Below are 11,447 nucleotides of genomic sequence, written 5' to 3'. Positions count from 1 at the left end.
AACATAACTATATCAAATATTTTTCTCAATAGTTAAAAAAAATATAAAAAAATAAAGTGAAACTTAAAATCGAAAAAAAAGGAGAAAGAACAAAGCAATAAATGAGAAACCTGCAAAGTTTCTTCTTTGCACCATTCTCTCTTTCCTCACTTCCCTCTCTCTCTCTCTGCTTCTCTTTCTTTTCTTCTCCTACTTCCCAACTTCTCTCTCTCTCTTCACATTATTATATTCTCTCTGTTTCTTTCAATCCAATCCAATCTCTCTCTCTCTCTCTCTCTCTCTCTCTCTCTCACACACAGAAACTAAACTGAACATAGCAGTTTTTGTTTTGTTTTGTTTACAAGGAGGCCATGACCCAATCACCATCTCTAGTCGAACAGGGTCTTTCTCAACAGGTCAGTTATTATTTTTCACTTCCCAAAAGTTTCCTCTGTTTTTCATGTTCTGTCTCTCTACTCTGTTTTTTTTACTTAAAGACAAGTTTTTTTCTTATGGGTTTATGATTTTTGATAACAATGCGATTTAATCAGAGAATTTATGTGGTCGAAATTGAATTTTCCTATCGGAAGCTTAAGGGTTTTAAAAAAAAAAAAATATTTTTAAATATTTGCTCTGTTTTTTATTTTGTTTGCTTCATTTTTATGAATTTTGGATTGTTTACGCAATTAGGACTGGTAGGTCCTGCTTAAAAACCATATTGAACTTTTCAATTTACCGGAAACAAAAACAGACGTGAACGCTTTTCATGTTTGGTGAAATTAGATAACTTGTTAAAATTGAGAGACTTCTAATTATTAGTGTAAATTGTAACTTGATAGGAGATTTGATTTTATATTTAAAAGTCTGTATTTATAAGGAAATAAAATGAGTTGGATAAGAAAAAGTCCAAATTTTTTTTATTGGACTGTTTTGGTTTTCTAGTTGACACCTATTGAAACAGAACACACTTAAAGGGTTAAAAGTTTTTTTTTTTTTTTTTTGGGTAATTAGGTTAAATTTAGGTCATACTTAATGGGGGGTTTTGGGTTGAAGGCTCAATTAAGTTATCTTCTGTATACATAATAAATCTATTGTTGTAATGTTTCAGCATTTGAAGACTGTGTCTTGTGCCAATGTTCTCACTTTGGCTTACCAGAGCCTTGGAGTGATCTATGGAGATCTTAGTACATCGCCTCTCTATGTTTACAAAACCACTTTCTCTGGGAAACTAAGCCTCCATGAAAACGATGAAGAGATCTTTGGAGTCTTCTCTTTCATCTTCTGGACATTCACACTCATTGCTCTCTTCAAATACGTTTTCATCGTTCTATCAGCAGATGACAATGGAGAAGGTATGTAAAAGTTTTAACCCTTTGTTTTATGAAATTTCTATATATGTTTTAGAATATTGATTCAATCGCGTTTGTTTTGAAGGTGGGACATTTGCGTTGTACTCGCTTCTTTGCAGATATGCTAAGTTAAGTATATTACCAAATCATCAAGAAATGGATGAGAAACTATCAACATATGCAACGGGAAGCCCTGGAGTGACTCGACAGAGCGCAGCGGTTAAATCATTCTTTGAGAAACATCCCAAGTCTCAAAAGTTTTTGCTGATCTTTGTGCTTTTAGGGACATGTATGGCCATTGGTGATAGTGTCCTCACTCCAACAATCTCAGGTGCATATCTAAAGAACTACCTCAAAGACAGATCAATACTGCTTTCTAACATTTTTGTTTTTTTTCTTGCAGTTCTTTCAGCTGTTTCTGGAGTCAAGCTCAAGATTCCTAACCTTCACGAGAGTATGTCTGAATCTGCTTGCTTACCTTGACAATATATACTAAATTAATGGCTAAATGTCTAGTTTTGTTTCTCTTGTTCCAGATTATGTTGTCATCATCGCTTGTATCATCTTGGTGGCGATATTCTCAGTCCAGCGTTATGGTACGCATAGAGTAGCCTTCATCTTCGCTCCTATTTCCACTGCTTGGCTTCTCTCCATCAGCTGTATTGGAGTTTACAACACTATAAAATGGAACCCGCGTATAGTCTCTGCGCTTTCGCCTGTTTACATGTATAAGTTCCTTAGAAGCACCGGTGTAGAAGGATGGGTTTCACTTGGAGGAGTTGTTCTTTCAATCACTGGTACATAAAAATTATATGTTAATAACATTTATCAAAGTTATATGTCTCTTTATTCTTATATTGTCTTTTATTCTCTTCCCTTAGGTGTTGAGACTATGTTTGCTGACTTAGGTCACTTCTCTTCTCTGTCCATAAAGGTAAGACCTTGAACTTTACAATATATGATAAGAAAAGATTCCTCTGTTAGTTAACTCAAATGCTGCCTAAAATGGAAATATAGGTGGCTTTCTCGTTCTTTGTATACCCATGTTTGATTCTTGCATACATGGGAGAGGCTGCGTTTCTCTCTAAGCATCATGAAGATATTCAGCAAAGCTTCTACAAAGCGATACCTGGTAAAATTGTTAAACCGTATAGTATGAGATCAATTTTAGACTTTGAATGGGATCTTTAACTCAGATAAGTTTGTTTTGTAGAGCCTGTGTTCTGGCCAGTGTTCATAGTGGCTACATTTGCAGCAGTAGTTGGAAGCCAAGCTGTTATATCAGCAACGTTTTCGATCATAAGTCAATGCTGTGCGCTTGATTGCTTTCCTCGTGTCAAGATCATTCACACTTCAAGCAAAATACATGGACAAATATATATCCCTGAAGTTAACTGGATGCTTATGTGCCTTTGCTTGGCTGTCACAATCGGGTTAAGAGACACTAACATGATGGGTCACGCATATGGTAAAGACCATGATCATTAACTTAAACTTCTAAAGTTAATAGTCCAGTTTCTAATCACTTTTGTGTCTGCAGGACTTGCTGTGACCTCTGTGATGCTTGTGACTACATGTTTGATGACTTTAGTGATGACTATTGTATGGAAGCAAAGAGTCATTACAGTTCTTGCTTTCTTGGCCTTCTTCGGTTCCATTGAGCTTCTCTACTTCTCGGCATGCGTCTACAAAATACCTGAAGGTGGTTGGATACCTATTCTTCTCTCCTTAACATTCATGGCGGTTATGTACATTTGGAACTACGGAACTACAAAGAAACACGAGTTCGACGTTGAGAACAAGGTCTCGATGGACCGGATAGTCTCTCTAGGACCGAGTATCGGAATGGTGAGAGTTCCAGGAATAGGACTTGTCTACACGAATCTTGTGACAGGAGTTCCAGCTGTGTTCGGACATTTCGTGACGAACCTGCCTGCGTTTCACAAGATTCTTGTGTTTGTATGTGTGAAGTCAGTTCAAGTACCTTACATAGGAGAAGAAGAGAGGTTTGTGATAAGCAGAGTTGGACCAAAAGAGTATGGGATGTTTAGAAGTGTGGTTAGGTATGGATACAGAGATGTTCCAAGAGAGATGTATGATTTCGAAAGCCGGTTAGTTTCTGCTTTAATCGAGTTTGTGGAAACCGAAACCGAAGAAGAAGAAGAAGTGTTGAATGCGAGGAGAAAGAAAGAGGAATGCATGGAGATAATGGAAGCTAAAGAAGCTGGAGTAGCGTATATACTCGGACACTCGTACGCAAAGGCGAAACAATCCTCGTCGCTGTTGAAGAAACTAGCTGTCAATGTTGTGTTTGCGTTTATGAGCACAAACTGCAGAGGAACAGATGTTGTGCTTAATGTTCCTCATACTTCTCTGCTTGAAGTTGGAATGGTTTACTACGTCTAATGCAGTAACATACTTAGCTTTTAACATAAAGATCAATACAGTCTAGTAGTAGTAGTAGTTGTAGTAGTACAGTACAGAAAGAGATCTAACTTCACTTTCAGTTGTTTTAGCAGAGAAGTTTTAATATGTAAATATACTTTGCAGTTAATGAATGAAAAATCAAGAAATGATAAATCTGTAATTAGATATATTTATAAAAGATCAATTACAATATGTTAAAAACAGATTTTGGATATTCATAATATTTCCTGAAGCCAAATTAGTATACAAACCTCTCTATCTTGTTCTAAGCCCAAAGAGCAAGCAGTGACATAGAGGCAGAACCCAAAACCAAAGCGACAAAACATAACTTCTTCAGCCGAGAACTCGATTCACCGGGCGATGTAAGCATCTTGTTATGGAAGAAATCCAGTGCAATAAGATCAACTAAGGCCATGTATATTAGAATCCCTGAAGATAGTGATCCCAATAAACCTTCCATTATCAATGCGTTTGGGTTCTGATCATCGTACCCGGTCAATGAGAAAATCACCATCCCTAGTACAATCCCGAGAGGCGTTGTTACCGCGAACATCAAGCACATGTACACCACTGTCCCTGCCTTAAAGCCAGCCTGACCATCAAACAATACCATTCATCAATCCTAAGTTATATATATAAACAACCTATAATCAAACTATCCATCAAACTCACATATGTACGTTATATTGTTTTTGTTCTCCGATCACAATTTTTTTGGTATGGTTTCATTTTACACCGGATAAACCGAAATGATGACATCTATTACTAGGATGTCAACATTGTATGATATGCAAAAATGTCAACATCTAAGTCTACTTCTTCATGGTATTTTTTAAAATTATTATTTTAAAAGTCAGAACTGTCACATACATCTGTTTTTTTCTCCAATATATTTATTATTCTCCCCTAACAATTTCAACTCAATTAATTTTGCATTAATTAGTTTACCAAAGAAAAAAAGTAGAATGCAAAATTAGAAACTAACCTGAGCGATGCAACCACCAAGACCTAAACCTTCAAAAATCTGATGAAACGAAAGTGCAGCAATCAAAGGTCTAATGGTACACTTATTTTGTGACATTCCCATAGTTACTCCAATTATAACCGAATGAAATATAATCCCAATTTCAAGAACTTGTGACACTAATCTTTGTTTCATCTTCACAATCTCCTCCTCACTATTTTCTTGTATTTCCAAATCAGCCCCAAACTTTCCTTCTCTCATCTCTATCCCCCCAACCGCCTTACCAACCGGCATATACTCCATCCCTCCGCCGCCGCCACCACCACCACCACCGTGTCCCATATGTTCACTCGCCGTTAAATCAACCAACAACGCCGTTATAGCTCCGATCATAGTAACCAAACCAGCGAAAGGAAAATCCCTCCAAGGATGACGAGAGGACACTTGGCAGTCAGCGAGGGCCTCGAAGGCTTCAGGTAACACGTGGACTAGCGACGTGGAGAGAATCACGCCGGCGGCGAAACACTTGATCACAAGAATCGCTTTGTCGTAGAGAGGCTTCCCGTGAAAGTATCTAGCGAGTAAAACAGGTCCCCAAACACCTAAAACGCTTGTCAAGAAGATGACGAAGACGGCTAATAGCTTTAGATGTGCCGCTGCGTCGCCGTCTCTACATGCAGCTGCTCGTAACGCCGCCTCTGTTCCGGTGACGCAAGAAGACATGATTGTGGAAGAAGAAGAGAGCGAGAGAAAGAGAGAGAGAGATTAAGAAGAATAGTAGTAAGAGGACCACGATGGTAATGGTAACACGAAGTCTTTTTTGTAATAAGGCCCACTTAACACGTCAAAACGGTTAGTATAAAAGAAGTGCTTTGTTGAGTAAGACTTCCATTTTCGTTATTGGAAAATATAAAGGATTTTAATTCTTTTTCCATCATTTGTTTTTATTGTTTTGCCTTTTTCCAGTTTTGTGTGTGTTTTTGTTTTCCATTGTGCTACTTTCTTCTCTTTTGCTTTATTTGAATTGATGATGGTGGCATTTTTGAGTCTACTTGTCTTTTGTTCTAACTTATCATGGGCCATTTTAAAGCTCATTATGGCCTGAGCCCAAATTTGTTTGTGCTTAATATGAGACTATGAGTTTGAGATTTTGGTTTACTTTCGGTTTGGTTTGAGTTTGGTTCTGATTAATTCAGTTTTATAAAAATTTATATGAACTTAGTTTGGTTAGATTTAGTCTCAGTTTGGTTTAGTTTTACATTGATTTTTATTTCTGGTTGGTTTTAGACATTGATTAGTTGGGCATTGTTTGTCGGTGTATATTTCAGGTAATTTCATATAAATATCAAGTGTTTTATATACTTCAGTACCATATATATATATATATATATCAATATATATATATATTAATGAAATGAACTGTTTCTATATCTATACTATTAAATCGGAAGTACAAAAGAAGAGAAAAAAAAAACTTTTTCCAAAAATTCCACATATTGCCCCTACGCAAGAAAAAAAGGAAGAAGAGAAAAAAAAGAAATTTAAGGGCAACGAAGTCATTATATTGGATATGGGACGCGGATCCTAACCAACCCGGTTTAAACATATTTGGATCCTGTTTTGCTAGATTGACTGTCGAATATATATTCCCTTATCCAATCACGTCGGTTGCCTGCAAAAGAAAAAAACAAAAGGATTAATTTAAACCAACCAGAAACAGAAAGATAATGTTAGTTAAGGAATATATGATTGAATTAAAATTCCTATAAAAAAGCGAATTACCTAAACTATCATCAATATCAATCTCATTCCATATAATACGAAACAATTAAACTACAATCAATAGCTGCTATTTAATCGGACTCAATCATCACCCAAATCAACGAATCAGCCTAAACATCCTACTATATATTTACATCAATATCACAACCAAATCAGTATCCCTAATAATTAGTAACTACAATAACTATTAACAGGGAACATTAATCACAAACCGTAATATGGGGATTAGTTTACGTAGGATTGAAATCTCATATTATTGATATTTTAGCAAATAACATTTAAATATAACTACAAATACCATTTTTTTTTTGTCAAACACAAATATGGAATATAATCCTATCAAATCGAGAAAAATATCAGAATAATGATTCAATTTTTTTCTACACATTAAATAGAATAGGAAATTAAGATATTCGAATTTATGGGAGAATATCTTTAGAACAGAAACTAAATATCGTCAACTTAAACAATGTGTACAAACTTTTGTATATAAATATAGCATCCCGGGTTCTACCTTTTTAGATAACCGTTCTAATTTCCTTCACTCAAAAACATCGATTAAAAAAAAAAAAAAAATTGATGGATTCACATACCTTAACGACCTTATGCTCTTGAAAACAAGTTAGCGAACCCAAGCATCCAAACCAAGATCCTTCAATCATGGAAGCAATTCATTAAGCATATTGGATATGAATATGTACGTCTTTAAGAATATAGTAGAGATAAGCTATTAATATTTCTTTTTCGTATGTTTTACATCAATATTAAGTTTTCTAATTTGTGATCCTAACAATTTTGCAGCTGAAAAGTAAAATACAAAACCATCTCGAGCAATTGATAAGTCTATAAATCAAAGGATATTCAAACAATCAATAAATGGTAAGGATTTATTTATATCTTCATCTACAATACTCTAATTTTGTTTTAAATAAATCATGTTAAGAAGAATCTAATTTTTATTTCAATATTTTATAATTGTATAGAACCTGTCAAAATATTTGTTTTCACTTTGCTTCGTGTAAGAAAAAAACTATACAAAATTTTTGGTTTGTTCTAATATGTTTTGTTTACAAGAATTGAAATGGGTAAGCTGTATGGTTCAATAGATGAAAGAAATACTTTTTAGTAAAGCATTAAATTATTGCGTGTCATGGATTCAGTTCAGATGGGCATATCTATTTTCCTGTCCAAATTGAAAAGGGAAATTAGATATTTTAAGATAATTTGAAGATGTCCAGTCTAGACAAAGAGTTTCTGGGCACATTATTTTTATGTCAAAGCATGTATCTCATAAACTTGGATTAACAAGAATTTTTTTAACTATCCTCCTAAATCTATGGCATGTGTATGTGATGAAGTAAACTTCGTGAATTACATCTTAATCCAGACTCTATACAGTCCCTAGCCAAGATCTGAAAACTAAAATGGTTGGGAAATGAACAAAGAGTTGATTAACTATGGAAAAACCTGATATGGAGCTGAAGTGTACAAGTATAATGAATGAAGAAGCTCAAATGGTTGATCGATTAGGGACTGGTAATCGTGGAAAGATAGAAGCCGACGGGTCTGGTGATGGTGGCTAGATAGAAGCCGATGGTGGTGGGAGACTATCGATTAACGAACTGAAACATCGATGACATCGGCGGCTAGGAATCCGAGGTGAGAGAAAATGATTCTTCTCGGCATGGTGATGATGACTCAAAAGTCAAAAGGAACGTTTGTAACACGCAATATCTAATCGTAATTGGAAATCTTATCTAACAATGGGCCTATGAAGGAAATGGCCCATATCGCTTAATGCCATTAAATGGTCTAACTCTGTCTCTTAAACATAATTATTATCTACACAATTTTTATATGTAATGTCTAACCTAAACTAATTTCCAAATTACGGTTTAATTTGTAATTTTGGGTTTGGTGGTTGTAAAATATATACACATTTTAAAAAATATTTCATATATGCAATTTAATTCGTTTTTAATAAATGTGAAAAATTTATTTACTTGGGTATAGATTTACGACGAATACAAATATACAATATACTTAATTAAATAATAATATTGTACTTTTAACATGTTATGTTTTGGAATGAATTATGTTATGTTAAAAAAATATGAAAATTCCTAAAATATGTCTGAAAGAATAATTATTGAACCAGAACCAACCGGTTTGTTAGGTTATTTGGTTGATGGTTTGTATCATCTTTTACTAATTTAAAAAATTTGATTTGATAGTTTATAGGGTTTTATCATTTTTACTGATTATATAAATTTGATAATTTACGGGCTTAATAAAAATTTAACTACGGGTAAAAAAAATATAAATTCATTATGAGACAGGTCTATGGCAATGTGTTTGACCAACTTGACAATTTGGGTCATATGATTGGAAACTTTTAATTTTTGGTAGTTTTAATCCGGTTGATAGTTTATGGATTTAATAAAAATCTAATTGATTACTAATTTGGTTCACATTAGATTTGAATCTGTTGTCATGCGATCCAAATTTCATGGTAAACCTATAAAATATTGACGAATATAATTTCGCATGAACATTCAGGATCGAATCCAAATTTGATTTAACATCCCTAAACAAACTGTTGGAAATTTTTGTATTAGTTTAGAATAAATTTTTGTATTAATTTAAAAACTTTATGTAAAAATGACCCGCACGTACGTGCGGGTCCGAACCTAGTAAGATTATATGGCGAGGTAATTTTAATATATGAGTTTAAATGTATATATGTTTGAGATTAAATTGTGTATCAATAGCTGACTTTTTATTATTATTTGGAAAACTATGGATCAATAGATAACTTGATCCGAGTGAGGATGACTCGATAGATATTTGTGATAAAATCATAAAAGTGTCCAATTATTAAGAGATTGTAAAGGTATAATAGAACTATTATATGTGATGTAATCTTGGTATTCGATATTAGCATTAACGAACCATTGGATTGATTTAGGAACAAAGTAAATCACAATAATAGATATATCCAATGTATTCTCTACAAAATTATAATTTAAAAACTTTTCTTTCTAAAAATAAAAAAAAATCAACGTCATATTCGTAAATATATGAAATAATATAATTTTATATTTTCAGTGTTAACAGTAAGTCGATAAATGATATTAATAATCTGTGTTGTAAACCAACTTTGTTATGAATAAAATTTTAATCTTATGAAAAAAAATGATATTAATAATCAAGAAAATTAGGTCATGTATTAGGCTTATACATGATGTCTATCTTATAGAGATTGGACTCAAAATTTGATTAATTTCTAGACAAATAATGATATTTTTGCCAAGATTACCATTTTAGATGGTGGTTAACAACATTAATCTATGAAAAAGTAACAAAAACACAAAAAATCCAATCTCTTTTGGTCTTAAGAAAACTCTTTATTTGTGAAATAGTAGAGAGAATTTCTTAAAGCTACATTTACCAACTTTAAAATAAGATAATCAATGATATTTTTATATGTATCATCTAATAGATAGATGTTTGTACTGAAATTGTTATACTTAGAAAAATATTTATCTATCTATTAGATATGATTATTTCAGAAACGTCATCTCCCTGATAAGTTTGTCGGTTTGGTGACAGCTTGGAATTACTACGCCGACTTGATTGCAGCTAATGATGCGCGAGTTGAGGCCTATGATGGTTGGGATAATCTTTTCTTTATTAATCCTGGCCTTTACGTGGCTTCCATTGAGGTATGTTCGTTTTCTCTGTTAGTTAATCAATCATTTTTTTTAATCGTTTCAATTTCGTTTCAATCTTTCATTGAGTGCTGATACGATTTAATTTCCTTTCGAAGCTGGAGACTATCCTTAGGATTTTGAAGTTTACTCAAGTCATTGTGATGACCACGCGAAGAGTCCGAGGAAAGGTTTTACAAATTGTCGGGTTATGCTGAAGTTTTTGTTGAACAAGTTGTAGCTACTGAAGAGTCTGCTGAAGAGTTTCAAGCTGTTGAACATCTTCCTGTCCGGTTTGATGCAGCTTGTGCTGTCATCCACTTCCTGATGTCTCTGCTCTCCTCAAGGTCTCTCCTTGGGAATGTCACGCACTACAAAAAACATGTGTTTTGAATCATTTATTTTATATATTTGTATTACTTATAATTGATGCAAATTAATTTTACATCATTTAGTTAAGTGATTTATATTTTGTTGATGCAAATATTTTACATCATTTGACCTAAATAATTGCATCATATTGAAATTGATGTTAATATGCATCAATTTCAAAAAGTAATGTTAATTTTATATCAATTAATATAAATGATGTTAATATTTGTTACGGTTATAAAAATTGATGTTAAATATTTGTATCAATTATAAATACGTGATGTAAAAGTTAGTGTCAATTGGATTAAGTGATTCCAATAATTATGTCATTTACAAAAAATGATATTGGATATTTATATCAGTTAAAAATAATTGATATAAAAATTATTGTCTATTTTTATAAATAATTATAATAAATATATCAATTCCTTCCAATAATAACAAATAATAATAAATGCATAATGTTAAAATGAAATTTAAGAATATTATATAAAATGATGTTAAAATATCTTAGATTTCATAGAAGAAAAAACAAATATGTACGGAGATCCATTAGAATACAAAAAGTCAAAACTCTCTCAGGCCCAAATATCGAGAAGCTTCCAATCTTTTCCTTCTCCTACGCCGGTATAGCTCCGGCTTGCCGGCGTCGGGTCCCTGGTTCTTTCTTCGCCGTCTCTTGCTTGTCCTGCTCGCTTTTATTCCTTTGTTGGTGCATGTCTCAATCAATTCAAATCCCTCTGAATCATCCTCAACCCCTCTCTCCCTCGCCGAAGAGCCTAAAGGTCAGATCTGAACTACTTCTCGACTCGATTGATTCTTTCCGTCCGGTGTGTAAGACGACGATGCATGGTGTTATCGCTC

At 33.4% G+C, this 11,447-nt stretch overlaps 2 protein-coding genes and 2 long non-coding RNA genes across 4 annotated transcripts; 2 read left to right on the top strand and 2 right to left on the bottom strand.

Moving 5' to 3' along the window:
* LOC104786666 (potassium transporter 1-like) lies at positions 208-3,866 on the top strand. Its single transcript, XM_010512112.2, has 9 exons — positions 208-395; positions 1,088-1,331; positions 1,414-1,659; positions 1,732-1,782; positions 1,865-2,125; positions 2,210-2,262; positions 2,346-2,460; positions 2,542-2,796; positions 2,869-3,866. The coding sequence occupies exons 1-9, from the start codon at positions 351-353 to the stop codon at positions 3,732-3,734; spliced, it is 2,136 nt and encodes a 711-aa protein (XP_010510414.1). The 5' UTR covers positions 208-350; the 3' UTR covers positions 3,735-3,866.
* Positions 3,948-5,560, bottom strand: LOC104786665 (zinc transporter 6, chloroplastic-like). Its single transcript, XM_010512111.2, has 2 exons — positions 4,741-5,560; positions 3,948-4,347 (listed from the first exon to the last, which is right to left on the bottom strand). The coding sequence occupies exons 1-2, from the start codon at positions 5,440-5,442 to the stop codon at positions 4,021-4,023; spliced, it is 1,029 nt and encodes a 342-aa protein (XP_010510413.1). The 5' UTR covers positions 5,443-5,560; the 3' UTR covers positions 3,948-4,020.
* On the bottom strand, positions 6,130-8,345 carry LOC104786664. The gene is made up of 3 exons (XR_767588.2): positions 7,969-8,345; positions 7,095-7,153; positions 6,130-6,391 (listed from the first exon to the last, which is right to left on the bottom strand). It is a non-coding gene; the product is annotated as an uncharacterized LOC104786664 (long non-coding RNA).
* Positions 10,041-10,674, top strand: LOC104786663. Its single transcript, XR_767587.1, has 2 exons — positions 10,041-10,226; positions 10,331-10,674. It is a non-coding gene; the product is annotated as an uncharacterized LOC104786663 (long non-coding RNA).

The sequence above is a fragment of the Camelina sativa genome, chromosome 5 (genome assembly GCF_000633955.1).
Source record: "Camelina sativa cultivar DH55 chromosome 5, Cs, whole genome shotgun sequence".
NCBI classification, from domain to species: domain Eukaryota; kingdom Viridiplantae; phylum Streptophyta; class Magnoliopsida; order Brassicales; family Brassicaceae; genus Camelina; species Camelina sativa.
Note: the sequence above shows the minus strand (reverse complement) of the source record. Positions and strands in the feature narration are given on the sequence as shown.